At 36.1% G+C, this 19,999-nt stretch overlaps 1 protein-coding gene across 1 annotated transcript in view; it reads right to left on the bottom strand.

Moving 5' to 3' along the window:
• LOC133192915 (uncharacterized) overlaps positions 1 to 19,999 on the bottom strand; it is an 804,603-nt gene that overhangs the window by 595,116 nt on the left and 189,488 nt on the right. Inside the window, 1 exon segment of the mRNA XM_061328921.1 lies at positions 15,491 to 15,691. Coding sequence (XP_061184905.1) covers positions 15,491 to 15,691 — 201 coding nt within the window.

Raw genomic sequence — 19,999 nt, 5'->3', positions numbered from 1 at the left:
CATGATCAGTCATATTATTATAGAAGCACTTAGGTAGTGTAGATTCAAATTTGTTCAAATTTAGGGTAGGTAGGGAGGGGCAACAATGAGCGAGAAGAGTTGACAGAGGAATACATTAGAAAAAAATCTTTAAAATTCTTCTTCTTAAGAACAGCAAAGTCATGATTAGTAATATTGATATAGAAGTATCCTGAGGAAGTATAAATTGAATTCTGTCCCCCACTCACCCCCCCCCCCCTTTAGACTTTTCAATACTTAACTGATTTCTGCTTATTACTGGCCAGTGTGTTCAGGTGAGCGATGTGGCACATGGGCCTCTTGTTCAATTCAAGATACTGGAAAACTGTGGGATCTTTCTAAAGAAAAGATAAAAGGGCTGCAAATTTAGACCTTTATTTGGTACTCAGGGGAATTAAGCAGTGAGGGATCGTTGTCGTACCATAACCTACTGCCACAGGGAGCCTCGGTGGTTACGATCTCATCCGAAAGAACAAGTCTCACGTTCGGCAGAGATTTGAACCCGCGACGTCAGGATCAACTCCTTACTCTAGAGCAGAAGCTCTAACCACTCCGCCATGCAGACGAGTCTGTGTTTTAAAAGGATTTCTGCACACACACACACACACACACACACACACACACACACACACATATATATATATATATATATATATATATATATATATATATATATATATATATATATATATATATATATTTATAAATGAAAACAGAATGCTACAGTCCAAATTAAATAAAATTTTTACTGAAAAGATTTTATTTTATTTTATTTGGACTGTAGCATTCTAAAGATTTTATTTTATTTGGACTGTAGCATTCTGTTTTCATTTATTTAAGTATTTTTTACTGTACCAAGAATTTAACTTATCAACGTATATATATATATATATATATATATATATATATATATATATATATATATATATATATATATATATATATACCAATGGAAAGCTCTCATTCTGATCTTAGCAACGCAACAAACGATATTAAGATTAATTGTAACTCTAAAGAGTTACATCTATAGCAGAGTGCAAAAAAAAACCCCCGGATTTCAACTCAAGTAATTTTTTTTATTTTTGCAACAGTTACAATATCTTTAAATGAAAGCAAATTAATGAATATAGAACCACTGAATTTACAATGAATGAAGTCAATAGTCAGTCAGATCCTCGTGTCTCACAATACACTGAGCGATGCGCCGTTGCATACTCTCTATACCAGACTGTCTATATAGTTCTGATCCAAACCCATTCATTTTTCCATGATTGTAACTTTCCAGTCTGTGATATTATCTGGCTGAATTTTTTCCACACGATATTTCATGATCTGCCAAAAATTTTCTATCGGATTTAAATCCGGCGAAGCGGCAGGCCAGTCCATTACGGTCACGTGATTCTTTGTAAACCAGTCACGGTATAGCTTGCGGTGTGCAGTCTAGCGTTGACCTGTTGTAAAACATAAGGTAGATCGTTTGTCACAATATTGGACGACAACAATCCCTCCTCCAAAATTTCACAGTACTTCACTGCGGAAATATTTCCACTCACCGAAACAAGCGGAGTTAAACCCAACTTGCTTATTCCACCCCATACCGTAACAGCTGGTGAGAACTTCGGCATCATTTTTTGACAATGTCCAAATTTTGCCCACCTTTTTCGGGTTCATCTGTTGAACTGAAATCGACTTTCGTCCGTAAAAACACATTGTCAAAATTGTCATTCTAATGAACGATGCACCATACCTCTCTTTTATGCTTATGTTCTGCGATCATTAGTGGCACCTTTTGAGGCACCGATTTAAAATAATTACTGCGAGCCAAAGTCCGACCCATAGTCCATTTCGAAACTAAAACTGATCCTCTTCCTGCACATTCATTGGCAATTTCTGTGCTGACCATTGCGGATGAGAAGCAGCAAGTTGTGCAGCCCGTCTGCTGTCATTCACGTCAAAAATTTTCTTCCGACCAGATCCTGGACACCGTATCTCGGACTTCCCTTCACGAAATCTTTTCAAATTATCATATACAGTAGACCTAAGTATGTTTGTTATTTCAAACAATTTCTCGCCGAAGTGATTCCGCATTCATATAGATTTAGGAGACGTTTTCTGTTGTCAATTTCTGACATCGCTGTAATCCGAAAATATGTCGTCTGCTGAAAGCATCATGACGTGACATCGCATAGAAACAAGGGGGATAACTCTAAAAGTAGCCCTTTTATTTCTAAATAAGAAAATAATGTTGAAAATTAGATATTTAAATAAATATGCATGTGAAAGATATGCACAGAAAAATCCGGACTTTTTTGCACCTTACTATATATAACATCATTTAGTTGGAAATGGGCACCTGATCTTGGCCAAGCCGATGTACTTAGAAACGCTCGTAAATACAAAAAAAAAAAATTCATCTGAAATTGTCTACAGATTTTAGCAAGATATTACCGACCTATTAGTGGGTCAATGACTAATTCTTCCGAATTAATCTGAAAAAAAAAATACAACCGACTTATAAGCAGACCGACTTATAAACGAGTATGTACATGTACGGTATACCGAAATGGATCGTTGTGAACTGACATTTGCAGTAGAGACAGACTGAAATCTTTCTAGTAACGGACCCGTAGAACGCGGGGCCCCCACTTTTTCTGAGTATAATATTTTGTTATTATAGTAAATATTCCTTTAGATGCCCTTTTTGTTGTAAGATCGAGCACTGGCAAATTCCAGGATTTGTATAGTAAATTACCTTTTTTTTGCTTGTTGGATTCTTTTGAGAAGTCCCCAACCCACACTTTTGAAACCGTTGCTAGGGGCCTGTGTAACGAATAGAATTAACCACGTTTGAATAATATAAGAAATAATTATTTCTTATTATTTCGAATTCATTATTGTACAATTCTCTAATATGCTTGGACTTTCGGTACATAATGCGTGCAATTTTCGGCAAGTGCTACACTGTACATTATTACGTGTCCTAGATTCTCCTTGGTCGCTAGCTCATCTGATTCAATATTTACACAGTACCGCAAATGCAAGTAAAGAAAAGAAACACAGAAGTATTTGAACATTGAATTTGAACATTTCTTATTTCTTTCTGTCAGTGTGTGCTGTCTGGTTTGCAAAAATAAGCACGAGTAAGAGTTCTAATTGCAATGACATTTATTTAATTTATATATTTTTTTCAATACCACTAAACAACTCTGCGTGTGTAGTATCCGGAATTATTATATCTTATCATCATTCTATTATAAGTTTATGTACCGGAAGTGTATTATAATAAACGAGTCAACAGCACATGGTTGTCGGTTATGTCTGCAGGGCATCCTCAGTAATCCATAGTAATAGATACAACAACTGGCGACGAGGATGGACATCACGTTGCCTATATTTCCACAGTTCGACCCAGAAACAGACAAAAACAACGCAGGGCCCCGATGGGACAGATGGATTGGTCGCCTGGAAAATTTGTTTATCGCCCTGAAATTAGTGAATCCCGTAGTGTCTGAAGGTGAGGAACCTGATCAAAACGCAATTAAAAGTATAGACGATAGGAAGAGAGCTTTACTTTTACACTATGTCGGCGAAAGAACATACGACATATACGAGGCGCAGAAAGGGACATCAACTCCGGATTACAGCGGTACGAAAAAAGGTACTGATTATTTTCGCCCTAGAAAGAATACTCAGATGGAGATCTATAACTTTCGTTGCTGTAAACAAAAAGAAGGTCAGTCACTTGATGAGTTTTTGACAGAACTTCGGAAACTCGCGAAAAACTGTGAATTTGCTGACACAGACAGTGAAATTTTATCACAAATCATCCAAAGCTTAGGTCTAATCAGCTAAGACGAAGAGCACTTAGAGAAGCTGACAAAACCCTCGATCAAATTGTCCAGCTTGGACGTGCAATGGAAATCTCAGACTCGCAAGCCACAGCAATTGAAGGCTTGACACAGCGAGTGTAAACAAAGTGTTTAGCAAACGACTACACCGACATCACTCAAAAACGACACAATATCTCAAAAGCAAAACACAAAGGACAGTGTTGGAATTGTGGTGGACCCTTTCCACACACGGACCGTCCATGTCCAGCAAAAGGACAAAAGTGTCATGACTGTCATAAAGTAGGACACTACAGAAAAATGTGTCGCAGTAAGAAATCTCAGAAAGTGAGGGCAGTGAACAAAGAGGACAATAATCCAGACTGTAGTGACAGTGACTCTGATGGTTACTGCTATGGAGTTAAACTCATAGGAAATGCAGAGAGAGTCAACACAGTACGAGGCCCCTATGTTACAGTGAACTTGAATGACAAGAAAATTAAATTGTTAGCTGACAGTGGATCCTCTGTGAACATTCTAGATGAGACAGATTATGAGAAGATTGGAAAACCAAGCTTACACAAAGGAAAAGTACAAGGAAAATTAGTTCCATATGGTGTTAAGGACACAATCAAAGTGCTCGGCACATGTGATGTGAAAATAGAAGCTCCACAGAAATATACTGTGTGTACATTCTATGTAGTGAAGGGGAGAGATGGATCTCTGCTAGGATATCCTACTGCGAGTGAATTGAACATCATTAAAGTGATCAACAAAGTTAAGACACTTGGAAGTAATGTTGAGAATGACTTCCCTCATCTGTTCCAAGGAATAGGGAAATTCCGAGGACAGCAAGTGAAAATTCATATTGATGAATCAGTACCTCCGGTAGCACAGAAACCTCGGAGGATTCCATTTCATCTACGCGGCAAGGTGGAAAAAGAGATTCAGCATCTACTTGTTGAAGGTGAACCGACCCCGTGGATCTCCCCCATAGTTACTCCACCCAAAAAGAACGGAGAAGATATACGCCTCTGCATCGACATGAGGGAGCCAAATAAGGCAGTACGCAGAGAGAGAGACATACCATGCCCACAATCGAAGAACTGATTTTGGACCTGAATGGGGCAAAAGTATTCAGCAAACTTGATCTCCGCAGTGGATATCATCAATTGGAGCTCCACCCTGATTCTCGATTTATTACTACTTTCAGTACACACCTTGGTATTTATCGATACAAGCATTTAAATTTTGGGATATGTTCAGCATCAGAAATATTTCATGAGACAATCCGACAAGTTATTCAGGACATCCCTGGTGCAAGAAACATTTCTGATGATATAGTGATATTCGGGACAGATCTCCAGCAGCATGACAGAGCTCTTCAGAAAGTCTTGCAGCGACTCTCTGACAGTGGACTTACCCTTAACCGAAAGAAGTGCGAGTTCCGAACAAAGCGGATTTCCTTCTTTGGTGTTGTATTCTCGGATGAAGGCATATTCCCGGATCCAGAAAAAGTAAAGGCTGTGAAGGAATTCAGTCGCCCTGAAATTGTCAAGGAACTAAAGAGTTTCCTTGGGATGACAAATTACAGTTCACGCTTTATCAAAGACTATGCTGTAATATGTCAACCATTAAGAACACTTACCCATAATAACAAACCCTGGCACTGGAGTCCAAAGTGTGAGGAAGCTTTTCTTAAGCTGAAGGACAGTTTGTGTGGAGACACTGTTATTTCGTATTATGACCCCTCAAGGCCAGTGACAGTGAGAGTTGATGCTAGCCCAGTGGGGCTAGGAGCCATTCTCTTACAAGATAATGATAAAGTTGTCTGCTTTGCAAGCAGGGCCTTAACCCCTGTTGAATCGAGATACAGCCAAACCGAGAGGGAAGCCTTGGCAGTTACCTGGGCATGTGAACACTTTGACCTTTACTTGAGAGGCCTGCATCACTTTACCATAATTACTGACCATAAGCCTCTGGAGACCATTTGGAAAAAGCTGCGACCACCACTTCGCATAGAAAGGTGGGGACTTTGCTTACAACCGTACAAATTCACAATAAAGTATTCACCTGGAAAGGATAATATGGCAGACTATGATTCAAGACACTCTGTTCACTTAGCAACAGGTGTAAGAGATTTGTCTGAAGAATATGTTAACTTCATCACCTTGGAGTCTTTGCCACGGGCAATAGAACTTGATGATGTGAAACGAGCAACACTTACTGACATTACCTTACAAAAGGCCATTGATTTTACTAGAAATGGTGACTGGTATAAGATGAAGAGTCTGAAACCAGACGATGCAGATCTTGGGGAATTGACAGCATTCAGCTCAGTGAGAGACGAACTTACTGTTCACAGTGATAACATTCTGCTTCGTGACACACGCATTATCTTACCAAAAGCCCTTCGTGACAGGGCTATAGACATCGCACATGAAGGTCATCAGGGAATGGCAAGAACAAAAGCTTTTCTTAGGTCGAAAGTATGGTTTCCTGGCATGGATGGGAGAGTGGAAAAGCGTGTTGCAAACTGCACAGCCTGTCAACTCCTTACTCCTGAACGTCGTACCATGGAGCCATTGAAAATGTCCGAACTACCTGGTGGACCTTGGGAGAATTTGAGCATCGATTTTTGCGGACCGTTGCTTAGTGGAGACTACTTATTTGCGATAATAGATGAATATTCACGCTACCCAGTAGTAGAGATTGCAAAATCCGTCTCGGCCAAATCCACCATACCTGTACTGGATAAAGTTATAAGTGCATATGGGATACCTAAGATAATAAAAAGTGACAATGGAAGTCCATTCCAATCATATGAATTCAGAACACATGGGGCTCATCCATCGAAGGATAACACCGAGATGGCCCAGAGCCAATGCTCAAGCCGAAAGTTTTAGTAAGCCGTTAATGAAAGCAGTGCGCTCTGCACATATTGATGGACTTAACTGGCGGCAAGAGTTGTATCGCTTTCTCAGACCGTGCAACACCGCACTCATCCACCGGTCGTGCACCATTTGATCTACTGTTCAATCGGGATCCGAAGACAAGGCTTCCAGTTTTCACTAACAGAGACTTAACTTTGACAGACATTCAAGTTAGAGAGAGAGATAGCCAGAAGAAATTCAACATGAAGCATTATGCAGATAGGAAAAACCAAGCAAAGTCACGTGACGTTGGTGTAGGAGATACAGTTGTGATGAAAAAGGAAAAACGTGGTGATAAAATGCAGCCATACTTCTCACTCGAGCCCAGAATTGTAACAGACAAGAAAGGATCCATGATCACAGTCAACGGAGAGGTGACACGCAACATGTCACAGTTCAAGAAAGTTAATTCAACAGTCAACGCAGAGTTGGAGAACAGATCAAGGAGGCACGAGATTAATCGTGAAGAAATTGAGTTGGAGACGCACATTCCAACAGCTGATCCAATAAATAGTGCTATGAAACAGTGCAAATCAAGTCCGTTAGTTGAGAATACGTCACAGAAACCTGTTGCCCAACCACTGAGGCGAAGCCAAAGAATGAAGCAGTTTCCTGTAAACCTTAAAGATTTTGTGTTAACCTGACGTTCTTTTAAGTTGTGATCATGCTGTGAAAAGGGGCACAATAATCCCCAGCAGGTCACCGGACTAAGAAGTCCTTATTGGGTTTTTTTTGTATTCTTGTAATGATCGAAAAAGATGTATTGACTATCATTAAGTTCGGTGTTTAACCTATAAACTGGATAATTTGAGTAGTGATACCTAAAATATTAATTGTTTAAAATTAAGGATAATTTTAGACGTTGTTTAGAATTTTAATATTGTAACAATTATCTAATGAGGGGAGGAATGTAGTATCCGGAATTATTATATCTTATCATCATTCTATTATTAGTTTATGTACCGGAAGTGTATTATAATAAACGAGTCAACAGCACATGGTTGTCGGTTATGTCTGCAGGGCATCCTCAGTAATCCATAGTAATAGATACAACAGCGTGGAAACAATTTATGACCCTGCGTAGTAGATGTTAATTTGGTTATCCGGAGCTTAAAGAAGTTCCCTTGACTAGAAAACATGGAAAAACTCCAATAATTACTATATCTTATAGCACAAGGGCATACATAAATGTTTTTTCAAGTGACGGAGGAAAAAGATGGATGTATGTTTCTCTTAGTTATAGGCAGCCATTTCTAAATTTTATATAATTAAAGGGTGCGACTGCAACGCTTAATGATGTACTAGTGTGTATCATTAACCGTCGATTATGTAGATATTTGCTTGTTTCATTAAGCGTCGGCGATGCTCTGCATTTGTAACGCTTAATGATATAATTCTATCTTAAGCGGCGATTTAGCATTAGCAGTTAAGAATGTCAAATATTAATGCAATAATTTATGGCATTATTTGTATCATTAAGTGGCGTTTTATCACTAGTGGTTGCTACACACGACCTACCAAATTGGTTACTGCTTAAAATAAAAGAGGAGTTTGAGGAAGAAGAAAGTGCGACAGACGGACGGACCAGGGCAACAATAAACCTGAACTTTCTTTAGAAAGTGCATAAATGTTTTCTGTTCGTTTACATAAATGTTTTATGTTCGTTTACGGGTAAGTTTTTTGTTTGTTTGTATGTTGTTTAACGTCCCTCTCGAGAATTTTTCACTCATATGGAGACGCCAACACTTGCAGATGGAGAGCTGCAAATTTTGTCCTATACTCGGCACTTATTTAGCAGTGAGGGATCTTTTTCGTGCCAGCACCTACTGCGACACGGGACCTCGGTTTATAGGTCTCATCCGAAGGACCGGTCTCCACGTCCCACAGTGGGATTCGAACCCGCCACGTAAGGATCAACTCCTTACTCCGCGACTCTAGAGCAGACGCTCTAACCACTGCGCCACTTTACGGGTAAGTAAAACAAATAATATGATTGAATAATTCTATCTCTCTTGATTTGCTGAGAACCAACAATGTAGAAAAAAATACTACGTTATCTTCCAGGTGAATATAAGAATATGTCCCTCTAAACTGGTCTAAAATTAGATCGGGAAATTCCAAATTGATGCAAATAGTTTTGGAAAACTATTTCACCTGCTACCGACTTCCACTCATCAGGTGAACAAAATATTAGGGAATAAATAATTTGGGGTGGGGTGGCTGTGAGGTTGAATGGGGATGCAGGGGACCTCCTCCCAACAAAGTAACGTAAATTTTTACTTTTTAATTTAGCCAAAAATATTCAAGTTCATTGAAATGCTGGTCCCCAACTAATGGACCTTAATCCCCCGCCCCTAACCCCACCCCAACCAAACCCCAAAACAAAATTTGAAGTTAAAAAGAATTAACTTTTTTCTTTGGGCTAATAAAAAAAAAATTTAAGCCGTCATTTTTCCCTGATTATGCCCCCCTCAAATTTATCCTATAAAAGTACCTGACATTATCTCTTCTTTTCATAGCAACTTAAGTAGAAAAATTCCAAATTAATGCTACTGGTAATGTTTCTCTTGTTGAATTTTGCTAGGACTACAGCAAATGTAAATAAGTAAGATGGCATGAACTTCTTGATGAGTTCGTATCATTTAATCATTGAATCATATAATAAAACAATTACTGCTGTTTTTTTCCAGTCAGTACGATTATTTATCCACCTTCGTAGTACAATTTTCATAAACCTTAGGTATCTTAATCATCGTACTGACCTCAAAACCAGCAATCTGAGTTACCCAGACAGTTGCTATGTTTGTTTATTGTCGTCATCTATTGGCCGTTAAAAAACTTCAATGTCGTCACCCATTGTTATTAGTCTATGTATATTTTATCGATTCAACCATCACAAGTTGGATATTCAAATATCCAACTGCCTTTCGGTTGTACATTTAAATATCCGACTGTGCATACAAACATAATTAAGCAATGAACAAAAGAGATAAAAGAGTTTAAAATGCATTTCCAATGCACATAAAAAATGATTGCTCCGAATATGTCACACTATTAGAATTTATGTCCAATGCACACTGAATTAATCACATCGCATTTTTCACACAATTAGAATCGTACAAAAAATGTACTTCCAATGCTCACAAAAATTACAATTCCTCCGAATTTTGCACTATTACACTCTTGTCGTCAATTCTTTTCTTTTTTTTCCGTTTATTGTTTAACGTCCCTCTCGAGAATTTTTCACTCATATGGAGACGCCAACACTTGCCAATGGAGAGCTACAAATTTTGATCTATACTTGGCACTCAGGGCCATTGAGCAGTGAGGGATCTTTTTCGTGCCAGCGCCTACTGCGACACGGGACCTCGGTTTATACGATCTTATCCGAAGGACCGGTCTCCACACAGTGGGATTCGAACCCGCGACGTAAGGATCAACTCCTTACTCCGCGACTCTAGAGCAAATGCTGTAACCATTGCGCCACGCGGGCGACCTTTTTTTTGTAGATCTTGATATTGAATATTTTTAAAGCAGGTTCCGCAATCGACAACCTTTTAATCTGTTTTAGCACTACTAGAAGTATTGCATAAGATTCCCAACACTTTTCCTCAACAAATCATCATCTTATATGTTATAGATATATATCTATTGATAGATTTCCAACCTTTTATCATAATTCTATAGTTTTCTTCTGCTTTCAGCTCACAAGTATTCAAAACACTATCTGGACCTCTCTAATTTACTTTGGTTTTAAAACTGTTCTTCATCTGATTTCATGACTGCTCAGAACAGTGGAAACATAAAATGTTTGAAATGACATTAGCACCATGCAGTTTCTTGCTCACTAGTCCATGAATAAAATGGGTGTTCGATTAGGCTATTGTATTGTGTCACTGTTGGATATCTAAATGGGCTAAATTCCATGGTATTACAACGAAGTTGGATATATGAATGGGTAAATGTTTCTTTGGGGTCCAAAGTGGGGAAGTTTTTTAAAGTGAGATAAATAACTCGATAGTGTTGGATAGTTTAGAGAAAACATCCCCTCCTTGGGCCTTCGACCCTCGGAGAGAATGTATTCTCTAAACTATTTAACATCATCTCGTTATTTATCCATTATTTAGAAATGTCACCTTACCTAGACATGTGAGATTGATATTCATAGCACGGGCGTTAAGTGACCGTAAAAGAAATTTTGTACTGGGTAAACTTTTCTAAGGCACTGTTTCGTACATTCTTATAGTCCTACCCACCTGCCCATATTGCTATATTTATCATGTACATTGTAGTATTTTTCTAATTATTATTTTCTGTTTTTGAGAGACATGTATGGGGATTATTATAAAAAGACAACGATATGTTTTATAATTTTATGAATAATCAAACTGTTCTTTCTTAGCACTTCACATCCTACTTCACGAGTTTGTGTTTATTTCATATAAGTTTTACATTTGTTTGAGTAGAGCAAATAAAAATATAACATAATCGTAACTAGTACTCATGAATCACATTATGTTTTATATTAGTTAGTCTGCAACTTTTCCATCCATTATGTCTGATATAGTGCAAGAATCTGAAATTCTCGGTAACTCACAGCAAATTTCTTTAGACAATGAAAAGAAATGAGAGTTCATTCTCAATATTGTGTAAATAATTAATTGACCAACTGCTCTTGCTAATGACATATTCTAAAGAGCAGTATATTTTGTAAATACTTATTCTATGAAACTTTTAACTCGCGTAAAACCTTTCTTTAATTTGAAGAATTTTTTTAAACAGTTATTTTTATGAAAAAAATGAGAGTCCATCCTCAATATTGTGTCATTTATTGAATAAAAATATGTTGTGCTGAAAGAGAATGCATGTTAATATGTGATAAAATTTCTTTAAAAATGCATAAAACCCACAATATGGAAGTACCCATTGTCCATAGGACATGAACGCCCCGCCGAGTGTATATGAGTAAGCAACATGAAAATTTATGCAGTTTGACAAAAATATCTTGAATAGTTTATTTAAAACTGAGCTAAACACTAATTTAAATAACTGAGGTCAAGGTCAAAGTAAAAAAAAATGTTGATGCTATTGATAGCTCTCATCAGTATTTATCAGCATACGTAGTTTGCTAAAATATATTGAATATGTTGATTTAAAGCTGAGCTAAATGGTAATTTAAGAAAAGTGAGGTCGTGGTCAAAGGAAAGATCAAATTCAAAAAATGTTGATGCAGTTGAATAGCTAACATTAGTATGTATCAGAATATGAAGTTTGATAAGATTATCCTTAAAGGGTTTTTATCACGTCTCAAAATTTTTTGATGTGACAAAGTTTACATGCTAATAAAATCATATAGTTAAAAGTCTTTGCTAGAAAATTAATATTTTTGATGTTTCAACGACTCAAAGTTTGAATTTCTCAGTGTGCATATTTTGATCGCCGATGTTACGCGCCATTGCTCTGACGTCATAGGTGTCAATCGAAGTACTTATTGTGTATACAAAAGGGATCATTTGTTGTGTCTATTAAACCTGTTAGAAAATAATTAAGAGATAATTGGATAATTGACAGTTAGTAAGGTATAATTTATGGCTTTAGGATGCGCAAAGGTGCACAAGGAAGGTTTTAGGAAGATTTATTTCCCCCACATTTTCCTGGAGTTGGTCGAGAGATGAAAGGGGGGCACTTTTCTGCAAATGCGATGGCGTTTACAGTATTTCTGTTCAGAACAATCGCGTATGCCCTATCGATCACGAATTTTTTCTGTCCTATAAAATATTTTAAGGAAAGATACTTAAAAAAAATAATAATAAATGACAAACACGCATTTTTTAAAAGTCGCTCAGAATCTAGTAGGAATGATGTGAACTTCGTAATGGCGGTCGGCGCCATTAAAGAAGTGTCATTTCTAGTACATGATATTCACTGCTGGAACAGATAGAAGATATACAGGATTTATTCATATATAATTAATTAAAATAAAGAAGAAGGAGAATTTAAAATTCCCATATCTATAATTGTTTACGAAGTTAAACTTAAGTAATTCGTTCTATCTCGTCGAAGTCCCGAGTTGTCAGCGGCTTCGTTTTCGGTGCCCTCTCCTATTGTAGGCATATTTTCTGGTTATTTCTCTCTGCTAGACGTTCATACGTGAAAGATTGACCGTCCATAACCAAAATAATATAGTCGATGTCAAAATTTCAACCGGCCATATTTTATTTATTTAGCGTAAAATCTATTCAATATATTTTTTCTTACGGTAAGCTTTACGAATTCTATTGACTATTGACACCTATGACGTTTCAGTACCACGTGACCCCTATCTCATTAGTGGAGATTTTTACTTCGAGGACCCTATATTACGGGCGTTTTATCGTCTAATTACGACCGTTTTCAACATAATTTCATAATTAAACGATAATTATATGTTTCAAGAATGTAATAGTGTTTCATTTTTAAGAAATGTAGATACGTGATAAAAACCCTTTAATGGTTTATTTAAAACTGAGCTAAACACTTATTAAGAAAAGAGAGGTCAAAGTCAAAGGAAAAGTCAAGGTCAAAAAAGAAATTTAAAGCAGTTGATAGTTCTCATCAGTATGTATCAGCATATGAATTTTAATAAAAAAAAAATATCTTTTTATTTACAACTGAACAAAACACTAATTTAAGAAAAGAGGGTAAAGGTCAAAGTCAAAAATGTTGATGCATTTGAAAAGCTTCCTTCAGTATGTATCAGCATATGAAGTTTGAGTACATTATCTGGAACAGTTTCCTTGAAACTGAACTGTCGCCCGTGTGGCGCAGTGGTAGATCGTCCGCTCTAGAGTCGAGGAGTAAGGAGTGGATCCTTACGTCGCGGGTTCGAATCCCACTTGGGACGTGGGGACCGGTCCTTCGGATGAGACCGTATAAACCGAGGTCCCGTGTCGGAGTAGATGCTAGCACGAAAAAGGTTCCTCACTGCTCAATGGCCCTGAGTGCCGAGTATAGGTAAGGATTTGCAGCTCTCCACCGGCAAGTGGTGGCGTCTCCATATGAGTGAAAAATTCTCGAGAGGGACGTTAAACAATACACAAACAAACAAACAATAAAACTGAGCTAAACACTAATTTAAGACACGTGACGTTAAGGTCAAAGGAAAGGTCAAGATCAAAAATGTTTTGCAGTTGAATAGCTTTCATCAGCATCTATCAGAATATGAAATTTGACTACACTACCTTGAATAGTTTCTTTAAAACTGAGCTAAACATTAATTTAAGAAAACTGAGATAAAGGTAAAAAAAAATGTTGATGCAGTTGAGTAGACTTCTTCAATATTAATCAGCATATGAAGTCTGATGAAAATATCTGAATAGGTTCTTTGAAAATGAGCTATGAACTGAGCTAAACGCAGAGCGCGACGGAAGGACAGAGGGACAGAAGACGAACATGACAAACTCTATATGCCCCGGCCATATTCATGGCGGGGAATAAAAAAAATTAAAAAGTGCCTCAGACAATTCAAAGGGAGTAATCCTCACAGACCCTCCTTGCACCCCAAGTTCCTGAAATCTGGCGACGGCCTTGGATACTACCACATTTTATATGCACGTAAGCTTAAGCCCTGTTTTCTGAACATAATAAACCTTTTTTTTTTTAAAATCAGCCTATACTCGTATAGGAAAGTTGGAAACTGGATTAAATTGTGACTCTCCTGTGACTTTTGTGCTTGATACTCATTTTGACACTTGCACAATTACAGACTGATGTTTATCTACCATGTATATATATGACCGATTGCACTGTTTAAGGACATTGGCAAGGTTCCTGACTATTGTATAGAATTTTTCAGGAACTCGAGCAGGTGTAATGGTACTAAACAGCTTATTTTCTGATTCATTTAACCCTCCAAGCTAACCTTCCTTTTTAAATTTTGCCAAATCAATGCCTTTACAATTCTCAATGCATTTCTTATGTAAAATGTTGATAAAAGGGACATACATAATTTTTTACCAAAAGATTTCTCCAAAACTCATTTTTTCATATAGTGTATGTATTATATACATTATTGTATCCTCATTTCATATAATATTTAGATATTTTGGCTGAAAATGTATATATAGAAACATGATTCAGACATACTGGCACCGTTCTTTACTTTTGAGTTACTCCCCTTACCATCTAGTTGACTGTTTCTATCTCACATTTGCTTTATTGGAAACAAATTGTCATAAAAATATTGGCATGGATTTATTTTTTTATTATTTTTTTTTTATACGTAGCCACTATATATGGTGCCTCCTGCACATGACCTAAGAACTGTTCTCAGCCGGTCTACCTTTCAGCTGCTGCATATATTACTTCTTTGCCTTTTCGGTAAATGACGACCTGTTGGCTCACTATCCCCTGAACACAATGTACGAAAAAGCCATTACTACTTTTCTTTCTTGTTGTATTTAGGTGATTCTACCAGTTAAAAGAAGCACACGTGCTTTTGTTTTATTACCTCTGTAGCATACGCTTTATTGGTCTTGACCAATTCTACACGGGAGATCACTCTCAATCACTTTTTTACAGGTGAAAAAACCCTTGTATTTAACCTTTTTTCTCTCCGAAAAACAGTGCCTTGCCAATGTCCTTAAAGTCAGTCATTCAAATTAGGTTTTTAATATAAATATAATTAAGCTACTAATATTGATATGTTAATAACATTATTAGCTGTATTCTTACAAGGAGATTGTGTTTCTGTTCTTGAACCACATTTAACCAGGGTGAAATTGACACATCTTTTCTCTTGTGTAGAATACAAATCTGGATATCTGCATTCGATATGACTTCCACCATAGTCTGAGCAGTTAAAATACTTAGCACAGGTCTGAGGATCTGGTAATATTGCCATCTTGTGCACCATACAGTAGCTAGGAACATCAACTGTAAACAACAGTAAAGTACCGGTAATAACAGTAAGTGGTTGACTGTAATATTTCAAAACAATGAAATTCTTTAATGCCTCTTTTATGGTACAAAATTAGACTTGAAAGATCCAGTATCTGCATACTTAGTCATAGTTAATTGGACTTCTGGGGCTGGTTTCTCAAAAAGTCGAAGATTTTGGGCCTAAATTAGTCCGACTAAGTAAGTTACGCCAAAATTTAGACAGGTTTAAATCGAGTTTCAGAAAGCAGCGTAAGTCTAGGCCAAAGACTAAGACCTCTCCGCTAAGTACTAAGCATGCGCAAAAAAGTATTTAATTTGGTTTAGAGACTATAATTACATGCGGCGGATCAAATAAATATCAAACTTAAACCTAAATACAGGGGCTCGCTTCTCAAAAAGTCGTAGATTTGGGCCTAAGTTAGTCCGACTACCCCCTGGTAAGTAAGTTACGCCAAAATTTAGACGGGCCTTAATCGCGTTTCAGAAAGCGGCGTAAGACTAGACCTAAGACTAAGACCCCTTCGCTAAGTACTAAGCATGCGCAGATCGTATTTTATTTGGATTAGAGACTACAATTTCATGTGGCGGATCAAATTAATATCAAACTTAAACCTAAATACAAAGACACGGAAAGCGTGAGTGTGCGTTTTCTGTCTTCACCATCTTTCAAACAGATATATTACGCAAACCTATTTGTATTTTCAAGATCAACGCATTAGAATTAAATAAATATTTTTGTATGCTCAGATAAATTTTAAAAAATCTATATAGGAACAAATTACATTTGAAAAACATAAACGTGCAAGTACTCGATTGTGATATTTCGATATACAATCGTACATTAACACCCAAACGATGTAAATACATGTAGCATTTGTACTTGCGAAAAATTGGAATAAATTAAGCATGAAGAATTTTACTGAAGTAATTTTCCTTTGAAAATAAGCCATATTGTCTTTTCACTTATGTTTCACATTAAAAAAAATACACATAAGGCAGTGACAAAGGCCTGGAACAGGTTCGTAGCAACGGCTTCAAAAGTGAGGGATCCCCCCCCCCCCCAAAAAAAAAAAAAAATCTGACACGCCAAAAAAAAAAAAACAACAAAAAACTAAACTATCAAAAAGTGAGGGTTGCGGGGGGGGGGGGGGGGGGCAACTTCCCAAATTGATTTAATGTGACCAAAAAAACTTCATGAACTGTCCAAGTCAAAAACCTACCCAAGTCGTGAATTTGCCTAGTCAAAAAGCATATCAACTGCCCAAGTCATGGAATTATGGAATTTGCCAGTATGTGTGTATGGTCGGGGGGGGGGGGGGGGAACCAGCATCTGAAGGAAAATTTAATATAGCAAAATGCTACACTCAGAAAAAGAGGAGGGTCGGGGCCCCCTGGCCCCACCGCGTTCTACGGACCTGTGGAAAATTTAACAATTATGAAATCATGTATCACTAAAATGTGGATAAGAGATTTGAAAATTTATAATTTCATAATAGAATTATCAATTCTAACTGAATTAGATTTCTTGGCGTTCAAGCTGGTACATGCATTATAATTAGGGATGTCAAAATATGTATTTTCCTTAGTCGATTATTCGATTGCATTATTCGAACGATACTAGTAGTCGAATGTTCGGAACATTTATATTAAAATTTTATTTCAAACTTCACTGGTACATGACGTATTTATAACCCCCAAACCCTTTTACTTAAATCTGTTTAAAAATTAACATTAATGCAACGTACAACGCGTGGATAGCATGATTAAATGAAATGAATTCAGACACCTAATTCTCCAAAATATATGATTTCCCCGTCAATCGAATTCATAAATCGGTCTGTACATGCAGTCAGTTTTTATTTTAGCAAGCATTAGAAAATTGCCAGCCGATATTTTTTAAAACTTCTTATGAAATAAATTGGGGGGGGGGGGGTTAATCTTACACTATCCACGAGTCAGATGCCTATGAAACTGTTAAACAGTTAGATACTGCTTATTCAATTATTGATTGCTCTGGCTATCAAAAAGTCCGTAAGGCATTTCCATCCTTACAATTTTAATGGTTCAAAGTAGATAAACTGCATTTATTTCCATTGAACATAGTTTAAATTAAATAATAATTGCAAAAAATATATACGTCGCCATAATTTTTAAGATAGTAAGATTTTAAGACTATTTTTAAGAGACAAATAAACAGAAGCATGTGTCAGCTTAAAAAATCATGCATTTTTAGTAAACAGAATTATGAATTTTATTTAAACACTGGTTCAAATACATAATTCTGATACTGAAAGTTCCAAAATAATTGCTATTTTATAAATATGTTTGAATTGTGAATATATTATATACAAAACTGGTCAGAGGTACATACTTGTATACAAAACAAAAACATGACAGAAGATTGAGGAAATAAATAAATGATATAAGAGGGGAAATATATCAAGGAGGACAGACATCATCATTAATTTTTAAGATGAACATACATAGTTTTTTCAGCATTCTTTCGTTTTGAGTTGACATTAATTCCATGAATTTAATAATCTTGAAGCTGTGTAGCACTTATAACTACTTTACTTTTTTATACGTACATGGAAAATCAACCGTTTTTGTTGAGGAAAATAACCTTATCGACTGTCTCTGAGAAAGGTGGTTTCTCAATTTCTGATGAGAATTCCATCTCGTTATCACTCATTTATTGCATTTATTTAATTATAATAATATTCGAATGTCGTTTCATTATTCGATCGTCGGTCCATTCGACTGATAGTCGAATAGTCGACTATTCGTTGACATCCCTAATTATAATACATGTATTACACTTTGGACATACAGTATAACATTGCTATCGATATGATAATTTACACAGTCATGTAAAAACACGCATATACAACATTTCCATTAGCACACGCATTCTCAATAAAAGTTTGCAAAAGCTTAATTAGTTTTTAATCAATTTCTTTTAATCCATATTACAGGCAAGCAATATAGTATTTTTATAAATTTCTGAAACATTTTCATTTAATGCATTTCCAGTCGGGATCAGATTTATTTAGATCGGGAAAGGTACAAAGTTCAACATCACCATTTTTTTCTTTTAAATCTAGTAATTCCGTCTCAATTTCTATTAGGAATATGATCATATAATATTTCTTTTATAGATGCTGAATATTTCTTGAAGATTTTATCTAGATTTAAAGATATTAACAAGTCATAATCTTCATATTCATAAGTACTTTTAGTTAAGCAAAATTTCTTCTTGATATGTTTTATGAGTATAATGCATTAAATGACAGCAAATTTGAAACTCTGTTTCTCATTAACAATTAAAAAAAAAAAAATTTAACACGTTATTGACCACTTTCTTTTCAAATGCATGTAATATAAAGTGTTAATCTGATAAATCAATTAAAAGACACACTCATACAAAATTCGTCCGAGTAAAATACGATAGATTTAAAATTAATTAAAAACAAGTACCTATTTTAAAAGAAAATGATAGACCCATCTGCACATCTTAAACGCCGTGACAATTAACACTTTGAATTTGGGGGGAAAACAGTATTACGGACAAGATAATTAATTACTGGAACATTTTACAAGTTCATATTTTTCTGTTCTATAAATCATATTTAATTAAAGGGGAAATTAAGGTAAAAGTGCATTAACTTAATAGATGGCATAATTACCGAATATTTCTTATTATCAAAAAATATTTTAAAGGTGTATTGTTTAAGGAGATGGGGTTTTTTTCTTCACAAAACATTATCCATTTGAAAAATTAAAAACTATCAGAGACCCACTAAGTATGGGAGACGGGGAAGGGGGGTAGGTAATTGAGTGACCAAAATATTCAGCAAACTTTGACAATACAAGAAAACAAATACTAAAAGTGTAGGTCAGCATAAATTTCAACGAAATTTTTAACCGAAAACATTACTGAAAAAGCGGGAGGGTTGGAGCCCCCCCCCCCCCACTACGCGTGCCTGTTTTTTTTTCCTTAACACGGGCACTTCTTAATATCTTACCCAGTTTCACAATTCAGAATTCTTACTTACATATTTCAAGCTCGTCAAACCTTTTTACGGAATAAAGTATGCATCCTTGATGAATTTTTACTACCTTTCTATTTACCTAATAATAATTGAAAAATTTCACGAATTTTAGCATATCATATATGTACATGAATAGGTATTATATCGTATACGTACCAAATAACTATTCTTTTATCTCTTTATGATCAAAACACTTGCTACTTTTTTTCAAGTTGTGTACAGACTAAGAACTGACGCCTACTCATGAGCA

This window comes from Saccostrea echinata, unplaced genomic scaffold (genome assembly GCF_033153115.1).
Source record: "Saccostrea echinata isolate AGI-Se365-2 ecotype Australia unplaced genomic scaffold, CSIRO_AGI_Sech_v1 ptg000025l, whole genome shotgun sequence".
Classification (NCBI taxonomy): Eukaryota; Metazoa; Mollusca; class Bivalvia; order Ostreida; family Ostreidae; genus Saccostrea; species Saccostrea echinata.
This window is presented reverse-complemented; position numbering and strand designations above follow the sequence as displayed.